Genomic DNA, 19448 nt, shown 5'->3' with positions numbered 1-19448 from the left:
GGCAAGAAAACTGAGTATTTGTGCACGTAAGTGTGTTTTTGAATGCCTGTCTTTTCTCTCACCTGTATAAAAAATAAAACAACCAAAAGAACAATGTTTTAACTTTAGGTTACATGCATATGTTTAGTTCTTAAACTATTAATTATAAACTGGCAAATCTGAAACATTTAAGTGTCAGCAATACATTAGTAAGCTAAGTAGCTCCTAACATGCAGTGAAGTAATCCTTTCACACATTTGAAAGAACATTAGCAACAATGAAAATTTAGCTCAACACTTTCAGTGTAATGATATACTCTCAGATTTCCACTCTACTCATTGGCCTTAAAGGGTTTAACATTCCCACTATCATCAATCCTGGGACCCCCACCTATAGCAGGGCTACTCAGTTAAGGTCCCAAGAGAGCCACAGGGCTGCAGGTTTTCAGTGTCTTCCTGCTCCAACACACCTGACTCAAATGAATGAGTCATTGTGCAGAACTTCATAGGCTGTTGGATCCATTTAATGAGAGTCAGGTGTGTCGGAACAGGGAAATACTGAAAAGCTGCAGGGCTGCGACCCTCCTAGAACCAAACTGAGTAACCATGACCTATAGCAGGATTGTTTTATTTAACTTATCTTATTGTTATTATTGTTATATTTATTGCATTCTATTTGCCTCTATTTTGCTTTGTACCTGTATATATTGTGTCTTGTGCTTGTCCTGCTTTACTGTTGGTGTTGTATTGCTGCTGGTACCCAAATTTCCCTGAGGGCTCTCCGAAGGGATTAATAAAGTATTTCTATTCTATTCTATTCTATTCTATTCTATTAGTCATTGTGCAGAACTTGATTAGCTGTTAGATCCATTTAATTTAATGCAGACTTCATAAGACTGAACTGAGTAACCCTGACCTACAGTGTCCCTATACAGAAACAGTTAAAAAGAAGATATTTAACCAATGTGACTGTACATTTGTTTCTGACATTACATCAAATCTGGCTTGAGATGTAGGCTTCAAAAAGTAGGAAATTAAACAATTAACTTGTAGCTCTTCAATGAACCTGTAAAATATAAATTACATTTTAAGAAATGATTCATTTTAAATGTTTGCTCAGAAAAAAATGTGATGTTTACTTTATTTGTAAGATGGAAACTGCAAATTGTCTGTGCAGGAATGAAGCAAAAAGCCTTTACTATAAAGAAGTGAGGATACTTGTAGGAATATTGCTCATCATAACTTACTAACACAGTTTTCTGCTTTCAAATGTAATTGAATAATTTTCTTTCCAGCCTTCTCCAAAACTATGCATATAAAGAATGACTTAAAGAATTACTTCAGCCTGTAAAAGGTTTCATCAAAACGCTTTTATGGCTGCTGAGCTCTGCTGATAGAGCTGTCCAACTCCCCATGGGTCAGCAACTCAGGGCCCATTTCCAGCTCCCTATGCAGCCGTACGCAATGCGGACACTCTGTTTGGCTACAGGCCAAAGTCAGATCATTCAAATTGAATTTAGTGGAGAGTTAAGTCATTTTTTGTGTGTGTGTAATTAAGTTCTCTCTTTCTGTTTCTTGCTTTCAGATGAACACAAAGTGAATTTGTCAGTTGTTGTATTTTTATAGCCGTAATACAAACAAGGCCATTACATTATAGAAGATTTGTTGTGGTCACAGCCAATTTATGGCCTCAATTCATTTTACTATGTAACTATCCAGCCTCAATTAAAAACGTACACATAGCAAACCTCATTACTAATCAAAGAACAGTGGCGAAAATTCAACAATAACAGCCAATCACCTCTATTGTATGACTGAGCAAGTGTGTGGAGTCTTGGGTCTGTGATTTATTGGATTCCCATGGGAACATTCATCTGGTTTCTCTTTAACTAATTGGGAAAAAGGCAGGACATCAGTGGGATGAGAAAGGGAGACAGAGATAGAAGAAGACAGACTATGTGATAGGAGGGACAAATGGGAAAGGCCAAATTGAATGAGACCCTCTTAAGGTCTAAGATGCTGCACACAAGAAGGAAATTTAAACCGAGGTTCATTCCTTATTGAATCCCTCCTGAGAACCCAGTAAACTCTTTTTGTTCTCTTATATTACTCAGAGTATCATAATAATAGCAATGTCTCATTCCACTCCTTCAATTTAAACAAAGCTGAACCCCAGCTTTGTGCAAATCAATCTATACCTTAAACGGATTAGCAGTGTGTAAAGGATAGCATGCATGAGGGTGGTATTTTCATGGCAGCCTGGCTCCCTCCACCCTTGCTGAACATCCACCCCTAGTACGCATAGCATATCCCTGATGAAGCACCCTGCTGTTTAAACTCTGGCTGATCTTTCTCTCTCTCTCTCTCTGCAAGCCCTAAATCAGCCTTATTGGCCATTTTAGAAATTGCTACCATTAGGAACTGCATACACACACTTTTTCTCTTCTTTTGAGCTCTAAAAAGAAGACTATGCACTGAATCCATAAATTCTGCTGATCATTGCTGCTTGAATTAGAAATTGAATACCATAGATGGCTGCTTAAATATTTTCTGCTATTAAACTCTAATCATGAATATCCTTATAAATGATTTTCTCCGATAATGTTTTGGTAATTTACAGCACAATATACACTAAATATATAGATAGATATATAGATAGATAGATAGATAGATAGATAGAGAGAGAGAGAGAGAGAGAGAGAGAGAGAGAGAGAGAGAGAGAGAGAGAGAGACGTGGACAAAATTGTTGGTACTCTTCAGTTAATGAAAGAAAACTCAGAATGGTCACAGAAATAACTTGAATCTGACAAAAGTAATAATAAATAAAAATTCTGTGAAATTTAACCAATGAAAGTCAGACATTGCTTTTCAACCACGCTTCAACAGAATTATTTAAAAAAATAAACTCATGAAAACAGGTCTGGACAAAATCGATGGCACCCTTAACTTAATATTTTGTTGCACAACCTTTTGAGGCAATCACTGCAATCAAACAATTCCTGTAACTGTCAATGAGACTTTTGCACCTCTCAGCAGGTATTTTGGTCCACTCCTCATAAGCAAACTGCTCCAGTTGTCTCAGATTTGAAGGGGGCCTTTTCCAGACACTATGTTTCAGCTCCTTCCAAAGATGCTCAATAGGATTTAGGTCAGGGCTCATAGAAGGCCACTTTAGAATAGTCCATGTTTTCCTCTTAGCCATTTTTTTTAGCTGCGTTTTGGGTCATTATCCTGTTGCAAGACCCATGACCTGTGGCTGAGACCAAGCTTTCTGACACTGGCCAGCACATTTCTCTCTAGAATCCCTTGATAGTCTTGAGATTTCATTGTACCTGCACAGATTCAAGGCACTCTGTGTCAGATGCAGCAAAGCAGCCCCAGAACATATCAGAGCCTTCTCCATGTTTCACAGTAGGGACAGTGTTCTTTTCTTGATATGCTTCATTTTTCCATCTGTAAACATAGAGCTGATGAGCCTTGGCAAAAAGTTTCATTTTTATCTCATCTGTCCATAGGACATTCTCCCAGAAGCTTTGTGGCTTGTCAACATGAAGTTTGACTTTTTTATAATTTGTTTTTAACAATGGTGTCCTCCTTGGTCGTCTCCCTTTAAGTCCGCTTTGGCTCAAACAACGACGGATGGTGCGATCTGACACTGATCTTCCTTGAGCTTGAAGTTCACCTTTAATCTCTTTTTCTGGGCTCTTTTGTTACCATTCGTGTTTTCCGTCTCTTTGATTTGTCATCAATTTTCCTTCTGCCGCCACGTACAGGGAGGTTGGCTACAGTCCCATGGATCTTAAATTTCTGAGCAACTGTAGTCACAGGAATATCGAGCTGCTTGGAGATGGTCTTACAGCCTTTACCTTTAACATGCTTGTCTAGAATTTTCTTTCTAATCTCCTGAGACAACTCTTTTCTTTGCTTCCTCTGGTCCATGTTGAATGTGGTAAACACCGTGTCACCAAACAGCACAGTGACTACCTGTAGCCCTATATATAGACCCACTGACTGATTACAAGGCTGTAGACACCTATGATGCTAATTAGTGGACACACCTTGGATTAACATGCCCCTTTGGTCACATTATTTTCAGTCTTTTCTAGGGGTACCATCATTTTTGTCCAGGCCTGTTTCATGAGTTTATTTTTTTAAATAATTCTGTTGAAGCATGGCTGACTTTCATTGGTTAAATTTCATAGGATATTTATTTATTATTACTTTTGTCAATATCAAGTTATTTCTGTGACCATTGTTGAGTTTTTCTTTCACTAACCGAAGGGTACCAACAATTTTGTCCATGTCTGTATATATATATATATATATATATATATATATTTTTTTTTTTTTACTAGTTTTAAAAGAAATTGCCATGAGTTTTATCATACTTTTATGTCTGAACAGTGTTTAGCTTGCTAAAAAGATTTGAATCAGAATGAAATATCAAGCCTGGTGCCTGCTAATTAATTGCAAAATAAACATGAGTACACATCAGACTTATTCAAGCAGAAGTACTTGTTGACAAATCTACTCTAGAAGTAAAAGTATAAATAAACCCTCAGAAGGGCAGTTTTAAAGTTTTATGAATATTTCATGTCACTGCCGTGTTTTGTGTACTGGTGCAGCAGACACCAACAGACTTAACTAACTTATCCGTAAAGCCAGTCATGTTGTCTGTGCAGTGCTTGATTTTCTGAGGGTGGATTAAAAGCCCTTCACACTCTGGACAACCTCAGCAGCATGTTCAGCATCAGATTCTTCCAAACTGAAACACAGGATACCACAGTAAATCCTTCCTTCCTGTGCCCTTTTTAAAATCCAGAACTCAGCACTGTAGAGTAGATCTGTAATCATCATAATCTCTTTTTTAATTTTGTAAATACTGTAAATATTATATCTTATCTAATTAATTCATAACCTTATTCAGCTTCTTACTTTCAACCCATTTCACAACCCTAATTAAGGCTAATTTTTGTTTTTGTTGCTGTTGTTTTCCTCAGACAGATTTGTGTTTGCGCTTGTGTTTTACTGCTTCCCTCATTGATTTCAAGTGGGCAGGACTTCAAAGAAAGGTGAGGTAATGTTTTACAACAATGAGATAATTAATCTAAAAAAAAAAAAAAATTATATATATAATTAAATCAAAGCTTGACAATTAGAGTATCTGGGAATTTTAGCATTCCCAAATGTTTTTGGGAATGTTATATTTAGCAAAGTCATATTGAAGCGCCATAGCCGAGGGTGAGATGTAGCTGATATGGTTGGCTTTCTAAGAGAAGATTTGGTGGTTCAATCCTCAGTGCATCCACATGTCAACATATCCTTTAAACTGAACCCTACACCCTGATATGCTCATCTGTGTATGAAAGTAGCGAAAAGGCACTGCATACTGTAGTGGACATGCATAAAGAGAAGCTGTGCGTGAGTATCTGTGTGAATGGGGGATTGAGAAACACTTCTAAAGTGCTTTGTGGAACAAAGACAATTAGGAGCTAATGAGTATGGGACATTTATTTTTATTTGAAAGGCAGTTCTCACAGATTTGAAAAGCAAAGGTCAGAGCAATGTAAAACACATCCCCTTTCTTTAATTTATGGTGCACAAGGTTTGCAGTGAGTGTGAATGCTGTAGCATGGTCCTGAGAGAAAGGCTTCAAAATATCCCTTACCAGCTAAGAGGATATCATTTTCATTTATCACTATATAATGATAACACCAAAAGCTTGGGTAGTAAAAAAAGGAGCGAAATCTGCCTCTTGTCAGCGTTTACGATGAGAAGCACTTGCATGATTAGATGTCTTGCGATCAATGCAGCCTCCTCTTCCAGTCAGACTGCTCTTAACAGATTACAGCCCCCTCCCAAACATGCACAGTCTTTTCTCCCCTCCCTGCTCCTCCTTCTGGATCACATACCTCTTTTTCAGTAGATAAAACGGGGGACTCGTCTCTGCAGCTCTTCTTGATGTTTCTTTCTGAATTGAAATCTTTTCAAACATTATTTCATATCCTACACTGCAGCTTCTACTTTACAGTTTAGGTAGAGTTTCACTTGTTTTTCCTTAAATTTGTTCGATTCGACGAATGGACAGCAATATGAAGAAGACTAAACTAAAATATAAGATTTGATGGTAAAGCGTTAACAAGTTCTCTAAGATGGACCTGATGATCATTTTCAGTCATCTCCTGCTTGTATGCTTTGATTCATCTGCAGCCAAAAGCCTCATTACAGGTAAGCTACATAAAAAAATACACAACAAAGTTTGAAATTCTTGATTCAGTTGTGGTTCTCTCTTTCCTCATGGCTTGTCATTCTGATTCTTCTCTGGACTTTTGGCCCTTCAAGCAAACATATTTGAAGCCAGAGGTACGCAATTATTTTTTTTTACAAAGCCTCATATCTTATCAGTGCTTTAAACATGAAGAAAGCTTTGTTTTCCCTCTGTAATGAGATTACTGTGTGTTCAGGCCAACGTGTGTGCAAGGCTGGAAAAGAGAGACCATGCTACAAGTTGGCCTATTTCTCCGAGCTTCGGCGGAGGCTAAACTTTGCTGAGGCAGAGCTCGCCTGTAGAAGAGATGGAGGCCAGCTGCTGACCATTGAGTCTGCATCTGAGCAGAAGATCATAGAGCAGCTCATCACAGAGCTCCGCCCAACCGATGGAGACTTCTGGATAGGTCTTAGACGTAACCATGGAGATGAGAACAGCAGCTCTGACTGCTCTTCACAGTACTATTGGCTGGATGGCAGCAAGTCTACATTCAGGTGGGAGATGGTTGGGGAGAAAGGGTAATTTCCTGACAACTCTCTCAATTCATGTTATGAATTTTCCACTTTAAATGTGATTTTTTTTTCTCTCTCTGTCAATTCTTCCAAGATTTACAATTTGCCCCCTTTAAATCTTTATTTTACTTTATTTTTCTGTACTGGGATTGGTTAAAATTTTTGCAAAGGTACACCCTGGACAGACCGCCAGTCCATTTTATAGACAAAACCACTCATGCTCAAACTCTCCTCCAGGACCAATTTAGAATCACCTATTAACCGTGTATGTTTTTATCCTGTGGGAGGATGGCAAAATACCTGGGGTGAAATAACACACAGGTAGCGCTCCACACAGAAAGCCGAGGTTTCCACCAGGATCTGCTTGCTGTGATGTAACAGTGCTAACTAGGACATCATAGTGCAGACTGAGAATGACAAAATTTAAAACGTATCCCTTGTTTTCTAGCCTCTAACATTATACAAGACTGATTTAATTAGAATTTAGTAATAAATTACTTTAGATTTAGTTATTACTGAGATCCACCCCATTAGCATACATCAAGACGACAAACTAGGAATATCCCTGGATGCAGGGCTGCTTAGTAACTGCCAATGCTACCAACAGGGACCCTTTTCTGGTTGAAAGAAAGTGGAATCTGCTGGAGTTAAGCTTTGAAAAATCAAATGCCAAAAAATGTTTTAAGACTATTTTAAGGTCAAGATCTTTATATAATAGACATTTTAACAAGGATTGTTTCATCATATTTCATGATATGAACTCATTTGGTCTGGTGAGCTGGTTTTGAATGAGCCTGGAGTGAAGGATGAAAAAAAAGACTCATCAAGGCTGGGTACAGTTAACAACTTGGAGATGCTGAGACCTTTTTTTCTGTCTCTCTCTCTCTTTGGTTATTAAATCAGATAATTATGTATCAGCATTATTTAAACAATTCTTATTCATTCTTTGGCAAATTATAAATGACTTCTTTTTTATAAAAGTTTAGTTAAAAGGTCTTCTGTTCAAGCAGCTTTGAGAAAATCTGTGTTTATGCGATCTATACATGTTTCAGAAACTGGCACTGGGATGAGCCATCATGCGGCTATGAGGTGTGTGTTGTAATGTATCACCAGCCATCTGCTCCCCCCGGCCTTGGAGGGCTCTACAAGTTTCAGTGGAATGACGACAATTGTGAAACCAAAAACAACTTTATCTGCAAATATACGGCTGGTATATAATTCCATGATAATTCCATTTTCCTTTTTCTCCATAATACTTTAACATTGTTGACTGATTTGTTTTCTTTCCAGAGAAGTTATGGGACCATACTCCTTCAGCCAACTCCACTCCAACAGGTAAAGTAGTTGATCAAACAATAATATAGAACACAGCTCCCTGGAGATTTTGATAGTTTGAAGATTATTAGATTAGAGTAAGTAGTCTGAGCATGATGGATGTCTTCTATTACAGCTGTCTTCCCCTCCCCCGTACTTCCCTGGGATCCAAGTGACCACAACCAGGACAGAAGAGCAGGTCACATTGGCTAATCCTGCATCATTTCCAAAACCTTCACAATGGTCATTGTACTGTATTTACATCTCTTATGTTCATATCAATCTTATAGCTGTCAATTTGGTTTACGTCATCATTCCTACCATCCCACTTATACTGCTGCTGCTGACAGTGACGGGAGTCTGCTGCTTCAAACTACTTGTGAGACGGTGAGGAACCAAATAAAAGGCAAATACCAACAATGTGAAACTACAATAAAAAATGGTCAGTTTTACTGTTAAAAAAAACTACTATTATGAATATTTATGTGAGTATTTTAACTCTAAGGTTTTGGAGATTTTTGTCATTTGTCTTTCACCAGGACTTTCAGTCAGGTAAACACAACCTCAGATGATCAAAACACTTTAAACATGACAGCGTATTAATAACAAAAAGCAGACAGAACCATTGCAAGAAAAACTAAGTACATCCAATGATACTACAGCTTGTAGAAACACTTTTATCAATAGTAACTTGGAATCTTTTCTTGTATGACATGAGCAGTCTTTGATCATTGTGGAGGAACTTTGGCTCACTTTTTGTTTCAGTGCTGCTTCTGCTCATTGAGGCTTGCAGCATTTGTTCAACCACAGCTGTTTATAGGTCCAGCCATAGACTGAGGTCAGTCAGACTGAGGTCTGGACTTTGGGTCATTGGAATGCCACAATTCTTTGCTTTTTCAGCCATTCTGTTTTACATTTGCTGCTGTGTTTGGGATCGTTGTCCTGTTGCATAACTCGGTTTCCTCCTAGCTTTAGCTGTCAAATAGATGGCCTTACAGCTGACTCTAAAATACTTTGGTATGCAGAGGAGTTTATGATTGTATCAGCTACTGCAAAGTGTTCAGGTCTGGTAGCTGTTTGAGACATTTGTGCTGGTATGCCGTGTTTGGTTATCTCTAATTGTGGCACTATGCATTTTGACCAAACATCTCCACTTTGGTCTCATTTGTTTTGTAGTTTCTTCAGCTTCAACTTTTAATTTCTACATCATGTTGCCATGTCTTTTAGAGAGAAGAAGCTTTTCCTCACAACTTTTCAAAGAAGCCATACTTGTTTAGTCTTTTCCTGATCATATGGTGATGAATTTTAATATCAAACCTGCTAATCTGTAGCCTGTAGACCCTAAAGCTGTAGTTGTTTGAACATTGCAAGGTCTGACTTTGGGGTGAATCTGCAAAGCCATTCATTTGTGATAAGCATGGCAATGAAGTTAAATATTTCCCACAAGTAAATAATCTTTTTAAGCTTAAGTTTTTAAACGTTAAACTGTAGAATAATGGACTTCAAATAGTTTGGTTATTGTTTTTAAACCCTTCCCAGTTTGTAAGTAATAATTTCTTCTTGAAAATCATTGTTGATAGTTTCACACCTGAAATCTCAAGCCTAGCAAACTACCAAAGACATAGAAACACACCTTTTAGAAACACACCTTTCCATCATAGTTGCTGAGACAAGAGGAAACGCTGCACTTAAAGGGACTTTTTTTCAACAAGACTGATAGAAAAAACTGATATGTTTATAATCCTTTGGAGGAAATAATGGAAGATTTTATTAATTTGGTGTACTGATTTCAAGATGGAAACTGTATAGTTCAATTTACTTTCCACAAAATTGTTTTAACTGTTATGCTGTTTCTGTGTATGCATTTGTATCAAACAGAAAGAGGAAACAACAGAAATCAGAAGTATGTCAGACCGACCCAGGAGTCTGTCCCAGTCCAACTCCAACTGACGTCTACAACGTCATTCGCTCCCAGAAGGATGATGATCTGGTCTCAGCCCGCCCAAACATCAAAAACACCTCATTTTTGTGCTCCTCCCCTGATACACCAACAGGTGACTATGACAACCTAGGGGGCCGTGACACAGAGAGTGGTTTTGTCACACTTGCAAGCACAGAGAGCTGCTTCCTTAACTTCGACCTGAACGAGCTCAGCCTTGGGCGTAGAGGCACCCGTGACTTCTACGACACCAGTTTGGGCCGCATGGGAAAGAGAGACCTGAATAACAGCAGTCTTGGTCGCTCTGGAAACAGAGAGTTTTATGATAGAAGTCTAGGCCGCCGCACAACAAAGAGTGAGCATTATAGCAGCAGTACGTATAGGGAAAATGGACTGTATGATGGTACCATCAGAGCGGGGAGTGAACCCTATGATGCCAAACTAAGGGCTGCAGGAGACATGGGAAAAGTTGACCTCTATCAGACATACATCACCAACGGCAAACAGGAGACTTACCAAACCAGCCTTGGAACTTATGCAAACAGGAAATCCTTCCATGCAAATCTGGATTGCTACAGAAATGGCCTGAATCTTGATGATGGAAGGAGATACTTCAATGAACGGGAATGGATCAACAGAGAAAACTACTGATCCTCTGAACAGTGATGACAGAAAGGCAAAAGAAACAAAAAGACTGTGCATGTGCTGGTTGTACTTGTTTGTGTGGTTTGTTTAAGGGATGGAAAATAATGGAACATGCCCAGATTATATTTTACTTCTTGTCTGGCTTGTACCTCAGTGGTAGACTGGGTATATGTGTTAGCTGGTTCATGGTCATTAAAAACACAGTTATTAAGAAATATAATCCTATAATTGAAGGATCGTTTGCCTTTGATTTAAGTTATCATCACTGGCTCCAACTTAGTACAGTGGTGGTTAATGATACTTATTTGGTAGTGCTTGTAACATATTTACTTTTGGGGATCCAATGTTCAGTTTACTTTAAATCAGGGGTGCCCAAGTCCGGTCCTCGAGATCTACCATCCTGCAACTTCTAGATGCAACCCTTCTCCAACACACCTGAATCAAATGACTGGCTTGTTACCAGGCCTCTGCAGAGCTGAATGACATGCAGATGACATCTGCTCTAAATGATCCAGATCTAAAGCTGACAAAGTTTAAGGATTTTTTTGGAGGACATTGTTTCCTAATCTTTATTATATTGCAAGTAAATACAAATATTAAATTTAAAATAAAAACATTGCACTGCAACAGTTCTTGTTTTTCTGTTTAGGTATGGAGGATTAGGTAAAATGCCTTGTGACCTCCCCTGATTCGGTGTCAGCCGGGATTAAGATTAGATTAAATGAAAAGGGGGTGCAGGTTTAGACTGGAGTGAATTTACTGAGGACTATAATCAGCTCCCCGTCTGTGGTAGAGGTCATGTGCAATGGAAGAAACAACCTGCTTTTAATTTCTGCCATTGAATTGCATTGTGGGTAAAAAATAATTTTGCATGGAGAAGAAAAAAAAAGGGTAATAGTTCATCTGCATTACTTTTAATCATATTATTAGCCTTTGGTAGCATTTTAGGAACACAACACTAATGTGGTTTACAACTTTTTATACAAAACCCAAAAAACCTACTTCACTGGGCCCCATGACCATAAACCATCATTTAATTTCTCCAAGCCTCAACTCAGCTTTATTTATAGAACACTTTAACACAACATCAGTTAAACAAAGTGCTGAACACAGCATTGAAGCAAAATAAATTTAAAGTAAAATAAAGTGCACGGTAAAAAACAGAAACAATGGCAGTAAAACGATTATAAAAAAAGGGGGAAAACGTAAAAATCAAGAGACTCGTGCTACAGCGAAGTTCAGATAATAAGGCGGGTTCTATAAACGGACAGTGAAGGGGCTTCTCTAGCCTGTAATGGCAAAGATATCCACAATTTAAGAGGAGCAAGAGAGAGAAAACTGGCTCATTTGGACCTTGGTACCTTGGTTCTCTACCAAGTACTGGAACCGTGACAACAGGATCCTGTCGTCAGATACTGATACTGTGTAAAATACGGCTGTTAAGTCGAGCAGGACCAAGAGCACATGATCTCCAGCATTTCTTGTCAGGAGAACATCATGGGCTCATCTATTGAGTAAATCTTCAAAAAGAAACCTTTCAGACTGCAGATTGTCTATCTCTGGAAAAACAGGTGAACCATAACTGGATCACATGCAACTTTGCTGATAAGTGCATGTTTGCATGGCCTTGACATGCTCTCCTTGCTTGGTCAAATAAATATTGTGGTCTTTGAGTTTTGTTTCCTCCAAAAATGCTGTTTTTAACCCCTTTTGAGTTCATCCACATCAAGGTTACCTCAGAGCTAACCACTGAGATCGATCGTTTTTTTATGCACTGTGTTTTGACATCACCAGTTGTGACAGGTCCAGTTCTTAATATACTTCTACCATTACGTATTACTGTCTTTCCATTTCTGATTAGGGAAGCATTAACAGTAAAAAATAAAAGAAAAAATATAATGTGGCTCTTACAGTGAAGTGAGCTTCAGTGCCTGCAGCCTGACCACACAATACTGAATGGCATGATATTGAAGAGAACGATGAAATACAGCAACATTATTTATTTAGTATGTAAACTGCCTTGTCATCTCCCCTGTAAGTGTGGTTTGTATGTTTGTTACGAGCTAAAGTTTAAAATAAAAAGTGATTAGAAATAAACCTGTTGTAATGACTAATGTGGCTATGATGTCCAATTATAAAAAAAACAGGAGTTTTTCATCGCAATCATGTTTTTATTAGAATTCCAGCATTTTCTCTTACACTCATTTCTACCACTAGCATACTGTATGTCCAGAAAAGCAGACACAAGATTTCTTAGATTAACTTTTCAGATGAATTCTTCCATTCAGGCCACATTTTCAAGTACAGTATGCGAAGAAAACACTGGGGTGTGTGTCATGGCCTGTTATGGGTTTATAAAATGTAAAATCCTGTACTGGGTATTTCCTGTTAGAGATTCATCTCCACACACACAAAAAAAAAAACAGGTAAAATGTCCTGCTAATGACTGCCAATCATTCTACATACACATTTTCTCTTCACTCTCTCACACACTCTCATACACACACAACCCCAAAAATCTGACTGTAAGTCTTTAAAGGTTGTAATTTCTCCATATGTTTCATGAGGCAAGTCACATGCACGCTGACACACTAATACCAGCAGTTTGGAGGGGAGGAGACAAACTCCAGTTAGGGTTTTGTACATAGGGATGGGCGGGGTGCAGGTTGAGGGTCAAAAATCAGCCATGGGTCCGTTTACGAGGCTGCTTTTGTCGCCGTGGTTTCAAGATGACATAGCGCCTGTAGGCAGTGTGGTGGTCTGATATCAACGGGATGTAGAAAGCTCTGAAGAGAGGAGATGACCTGAGGGAAAATGTAATATTAAAATTAAAAAACAAACTGCATCGGTCATTAAAGTTTCTGAATGGAGCTACTGCACTTCCCTTGAATCCTTCAAAAAAAGCACCATCTTTCAATTTCTCTGTCAATTTTGTATTTGCAATAATACCTTGATGCATGAAGGAAAGGCTTATAAGCAATGATGTTCCACTCCTCTTTGTTGGCTGAGTAACGTGGTTCAAGAAGTGTCTCTTCCTCTGTGTCCAGGTCCACTAGGTAGTGGCACTGTTTAACATCAACCTGCACAAAGAAGACATTTCACAGTTCAGTTGAAATGCACTTACATGTCAAACATGTCCCTCAGAGACTTACATATCTGGATGGCTCCTCCAAGTTCTGGTCATTCATATTAGTTGGGATGATCTGAGTGGCCAATGGATCTGAGGCATATGGCTGAGGCAGCTGCCCCTTAAACTCAGACTGAATGAAGTGCAGTCGCCAACTGGAGGTCAAAAAGAGAAATGTAAGATGGATTTGCATCCATGCATGTTGTAAATGTATATTTTCATAATGTACCACAAATACAAGACCAATCAAAAGTTTGCACATAGATGCATTTCTATAAACTACAGTAACACTATTTTTAAGAGTTGTGTTTACGACATAAAAAGTAGATTAAGTGTGAATTGTCAGGCACATATATTACAAATGCAAATTAAATAAGAACCAAAAAGCATCTGAATGAAAACATCTGCTGTTGCAGTTCCACTTGGAAAAGATTAAATGCATTTTCAATACACTGAAAACCTGTGTAGTTTTCCTGGATACTGACTTGTGTGGCAGAAGGAAGCTGCTTGGAAAGCGGTACCACTCTTTGCCAACACACACACTGACCGGTCTGCCTTCAGGAACTGAATGTAGAGTTGGATCCTTGGCGATGCGGTGAAACTCTGGGTACAGGTCCAGAGGGGCATGGTAACCTGTAAACACAATTATCTAAGCTTATATCGAACTGCTGCTTCTAACCTGCACTGTTACCAGTGATGATTTTGGTCTGGTGTTTACACACCTCTGAAAAGAGCAACAGAGCGAGACAGTGACAACACTGTGAAGACAACAACTGCACTTAAAGCCAACCAGTTGGAGGAGACTGTGTAGTGCTCCAGTCGGTATCGCTGGAACAGGAAGTGGTAGCATTTCTGCAGGGGGAAAAAAAATGTAATTAATTTAACCTGCTTGTTTACAAGTAAAAGTGGCCATAATTAAATTAAACTAATGCACACAGTATTGCTTAGAAAGCCAACACTGAATATAGCAAACCCCACCTGTAAAGAAGAGAGCGCTACTGCCCCACTGAGGCAGATGAGAGGATAGATGGGAAAGAGAAAACGTTCTTCTTTATGGGGTCTAGTGAAGAAAACCAGCATCCACAAGTACATGGGAGACAGAGTCAGCCAGTATGGACGACCCAGGTTCTGCACTGCAGAAAACACATGCATGTATGAGAACTTTAGCTTACAAGAGGAGCTCATTTAAAATGAAAATCACAGCAGGAAACATACATTTTAACATTTGCTTCATTTAATTAATGTTACTAAAATATTACACAATCAATGGAGGGGGGTGATTTCTGATGTTTTGCAACTGTAACACTTTAAAATAATGTCAGCCACAGCTCATGAAAAATGGTGGCTTCTTCCAAGTGTTGATAAATGTTAACATTAGAAAACCAAGACAAGAAAAAAAAAACTACAGTATCCGAGTTCCTCACTGAAGTCCAAACGCACTTGTAAAAACACAATTGAAATTTTTAGCTCTGGTGCGGGACACAAAGCCCAGTCCTCACCATTGAATCTGTGTAACAGTGTCTCCATGAGGGCCGTGAGTGGCAGGGAAAACAGCGCCAGAGCGAACACTACGTTGAAGTTTAGGACCCCATTTACGAAATAGAAATGCCATGGCTCTGTACCTAAAAAATGAAAATGTTACAGCAAAACTGCAAGAACAACAAACGCAACAGCACTATAACTACATAATACAGCAAGAAATCTCGTCTCCTTAATTACATTATGGATGACTTTTCAGCTACTGCATGCATGGCTGATAAATGTGAAGTGCTTTTGTAAATTACCATACAGATCAGGTCCATGTGGTGTAAAGACATTGTACAGTAGAATATTGAGTGGAGCTATAACTAGTTTGCCATAAAATAAAGTGTCCACAGCCACCAGGGGAACCTGCAAAGTACAAACAAAACAAAAGGAAAGTAAATGGACATTTTTTTAAATGTATGACATGGAACATAAATACATTTCTATACATAAGCAACGTAAAAAAAATCTATGTTGTGTAACTGCCATCTGCATCCACTTGCTGAGTAGTACTGTATCTAAATTTATATTCGTTTAGTTTACATTAAATTCTGTAAATGTTCTCACCAGCAGCAGAAGCAGAGCGATGGCTGACCAGGTCAAGAAACTTTTCCACTCCCTTTTTATCACCAGTAAGTCGAAAGCAATGGGAACCCTGCAGAGACAGATTTTAAAAATCATTTCCACAGGCCTGTCTGGGAGAATCATTACCAGCTAGATGGCGTTTAAATTTACGTTCTTACCCAACCAAAGCAGAGAACGGCCATCCAACGATGGCACCGGCAGCCACGCCTGTAACAGCTAAAGGTGTTGAGTCCTGAAACCATCCTGTCATGGCAATCAGGGTCGTATACATACAGAAAGAAGAAGGTAGGAATGCTGAGGAGAAAAGATGACAAGAGTCGAGTTAGTCATAAAAAAAAATAACAAAACAAGAACAATTCACAGATATGTCACATTCTCCAGTCTAACCACAACCTTAGCGGAGCTTTGATAACATAAATTAACATGTCGAGACGTTCTAAGAATTTTGATGGGTTCAAAAACTTTATAAAAGGTCAAAAACACAAAGACAGAAATCAATCGCCAATAAAAAATAAAAAAAAAAACATTCAACTAACCTGCAGATGAGCAGAACATTCCTGTGCTCAGGACAAGGAACGCCAACATCAGACGTCCCACATGCAAACCAAACTTCTTACAAACCGCCCTGTTGCAAACACAAAAAAGGCTAGTTTATAATCCCCATCTCATATCCAGGATATGTATTATACATTTCTCTAACACCAACTTGCATTTAGCAGGACAAACTCACTTGTAGAAATAGAGTTCACAGATACAGCAGCAGAATGCTAAGACACATCGTACAAAGTAGAACACCAACACCTACAACACAGTTATAACATAGGCCTGTTATTACTGCACGTTACAGTGTCATGATATACAACTATGTGTGTGTAATACGTGAATTCATGTACAACAGTGGATGATTTAGAAAAGAAAAAAAAAGGTTTTCCAGGTTTACTGTGGAAAAAATAATAGCGTATTTCTTTATGTTCACCTGCAGGATAACATCTTCCTGCAGGTTGTTGACACCATCAACCAGCTAATTAAGCCATTTGAAATACAAATGAAGGAGAACAAGGAAAAATTACCTTGTTTGTCTGTAAAACATGGGCATGCAAACAAGCAGGAAGGGCATGTAACCACAAGTAAGCATACGATCTAATAGCATACAATGGAGAATATTCCCATGTTTGCATTCCTGTGCCATACAACAAATAGTGCATCTGTGAAGACAAAAAAAATAAAAATAAACAGTAGCAGGAATTTGCGGCAACAATTATTTATTTTTTTAAGTGTTGCTACATTATTTTAAACACAGGAATTAGTACCATCACCAGTGACAGAATACTTGGATTTCTGATAGAAAACTCACAGGCTCCCAGTAGTTAAACGTCTCGTCACAGTCTGAGATGTTGCTGAGCAAAGCTGCACAGAAACGTGCAGAGAGCAGGCATTTAAATGCTGTCGAACCTTCAGGAGCCCATACCTGCCCTCCACGACTTATTGACCTATAAAAGAAAAGGCACTATGGCTAAATATTCATATACTGTACACTGATACTCGGCTGCTACAACAACTTCAGAGGTAAAATTTTGGGTTCTTCCTAAATTAAGCTCAAATGGGCTCTGTTTTGGGTAGATTTTAGAATAATAATAATAAAAAAAAAAACTTCAAAAGTCTAACCGGTACCTTCAGCAGCATCACTGTTGTTAATAAAGACAAAGTTAAGGCCCAAAATTAAGAAAGTCATTTTAGAGCTGGATAATCAATGTGCATTAGACTGAAAAGTAAGCATGCGGTGAAACAAAGTAAATGTCAACTCACCACAGAGGAAAGACACGTCATAATAATTAAAGGCTGACTGAGTCCAAGAGAACACAAGTCTACTGTTAGAGCACATTGAGCTCCAGATCTCACTTATTTAAATTAACTTATTTAAGTTAAAGTTGTTTTATTTCTGTTTTACATTCATCTTGAAGAACAGCCCAACTTTTTTGTCTTTAATTTCCCTATTCCACTCTATATGACTACCACTATTACTGTAGACATTATTGTTCTATTTTAATTTAAAAGGAAGTTTTCCTCTTTGTTGCCAGGTTTCTCTTTTAAAACTACTGGGATGTATTTTGTGCATTAGGTTTATAAAAAAGTACTAAATGACTGGATCCTTAAAATCATTGTAGATGTGCAATTAAATGCAGTCAGTTAATTATTAGGAACTGGACACCTCAAGACAGAGTTAAAGTCATTAAAACATGATGAAACGTAAATAGTGGAGAACTGTGGCAAAACAGGACTGAAATATAATGATTCAGTCAGTTTCATCTGGCTGTTTTTGCACAGAGAAATTTAGACATTTCTCACTTTGCAACTGAGCAATTACAGTATATGAAAATGGTAAGAGGCCTGTGACTATACAGGGAAATACCAGCCATTTCCAGTTACCCTCAACCCTATCACTAAAATAAGCACAAAATTCTTACTGCATGACTGAAAATTATACAAACTGTGCAAATTTATGTCTACACTTTTTTCCCTTGAATTTAGATCCTTTTTATTTTGTTTATTTTTTACACGTCTTTCACTATGTCCATATTACTGATGTACTATGTAAGCACATAAATGACAACCCTTAAATCATACATGAGTACTACATGTGTGATTTCAACTTATTGTTGCAAAATATCAGCATAACTGCGAATAAATCAAAATAACACTACAGTATGGAAAGCTCTTATTAAGTCCATTAGCAGCATATGATAAGTGTTTTGATTGTCTTCATTGTGTCTGGTGGCGTTTTTCACACTTACTAGATTAGTCAGATTAGGGTTCGGTAGACAGCTCACTGTCAGCGTCGCGCTGCCTTTTACTAAGACACGTCACCTTACAAAACTGCCAATTTCATTTAATGGTTTTCACAAAGATCAATAAACAATGATCGGTAATTAGAAAACAACCTTTACGGCAATGGTGAAGAAGAGTTTACCCCGAAAAACTGTTGTCAGCTCTGATCAATTTGGCACTGACTGAGCAGCTGTGGAGAATGAATGAGTCTGACCAGGTAACCCTAATTGTATTTCATAACTACAGTAGCCATGGAACTAGTTACAGGAGCGTAGGTACAAATTAACAGTCAGCGCAGTTCAATTTATTGATTGGCACACCTTTGCGTTGGCTGTCCGGTGGACTTTACCAGAGATCGATACCGTATTATTAGTTAAAACTTGTAGTAGCTAGCTAGCTAGCTTTCTCTGTTCAAGCTGTCGGTTAACAGAGATGGAGCAACGGCGAATCTAACGTCTTTACTTCCGCTTCATACTCACTCCTGCCGAGTCTCTGTGATTTTACTGTCATCGCTGATTTTGTCCTCTTTCGGTGGTCGGGCTTCGGCGGGGGTGTTCACGTTGTTTGCATCTTGTCTGCTGCCTCGCCTGGTACGCTGCCGAAGCGCTTTGGCCGCCATGTTTACCAACGCTGTCCTTCCGAGTGGTGCTTCGTTAATTTTCGCCTCGGTCCGATTATTGACAGCTCTCATCGTGGAACAGTTCGGAGTCAGAAACCACGTTGGGATCAG

General features: G+C 38.5%; 2 protein-coding genes across 2 annotated transcripts; one reads left to right on the top strand and one right to left on the bottom strand.

Moving 5' to 3' along the window:
- The first annotated feature begins 4399 nt into the window (after positions 1–4399).
- layna (layilin a) lies at positions 4400–12753 on the top strand. Its single transcript, XM_042007722.1, has 9 exons — positions 4400–5050; positions 5279–6206; positions 6321–6341; positions 6443–6740; positions 7811–7968; positions 8049–8093; positions 8209–8271; positions 8363–8459; positions 9951–12753. The coding sequence occupies exons 2-9, from the start codon at positions 6131–6133 to the stop codon at positions 10660–10662; spliced, it is 1470 nt and encodes a 489-aa protein (XP_041863656.1). The 5' UTR covers positions 4400–5050; positions 5279–6130; the 3' UTR covers positions 10663–12753.
- A 69-nt stretch (positions 12754–12822) lies between these two features.
- alg9 (ALG9 alpha-1,2-mannosyltransferase) lies at positions 12823–19390 on the bottom strand. The gene is made up of 15 exons (XM_042007717.1): positions 19198–19390; positions 17247–17382; positions 16963–17097; positions 16623–16693; positions 16429–16517; positions 16051–16186; positions 15875–15962; positions 15568–15673; positions 15283–15405; positions 14762–14916; positions 14506–14635; positions 14269–14416; positions 13809–13938; positions 13606–13736; positions 12823–13460 (listed from the first exon to the last, which is right to left on the bottom strand). Exons 1-15 carry the CDS (start codon positions 19335–19337, stop codon positions 13337–13339), a joined length of 1842 nt encoding a protein of 613 aa, XP_041863651.1. The 5' UTR covers positions 19338–19390; the 3' UTR covers positions 12823–13336.
- Positions 19391–19448: the final 58 nt, after the last annotated feature.

This window comes from Melanotaenia boesemani, chromosome 15 (genome assembly GCF_017639745.1).
Source record: "Melanotaenia boesemani isolate fMelBoe1 chromosome 15, fMelBoe1.pri, whole genome shotgun sequence".
Lineage (NCBI taxonomy): Eukaryota > Metazoa > Chordata > Actinopteri > Atheriniformes > Melanotaeniidae > Melanotaenia > Melanotaenia boesemani.
The sequence above is the reverse complement of the archived record's forward strand: the minus strand, read 5'-3'. Positions and strand labels throughout refer to the sequence as shown.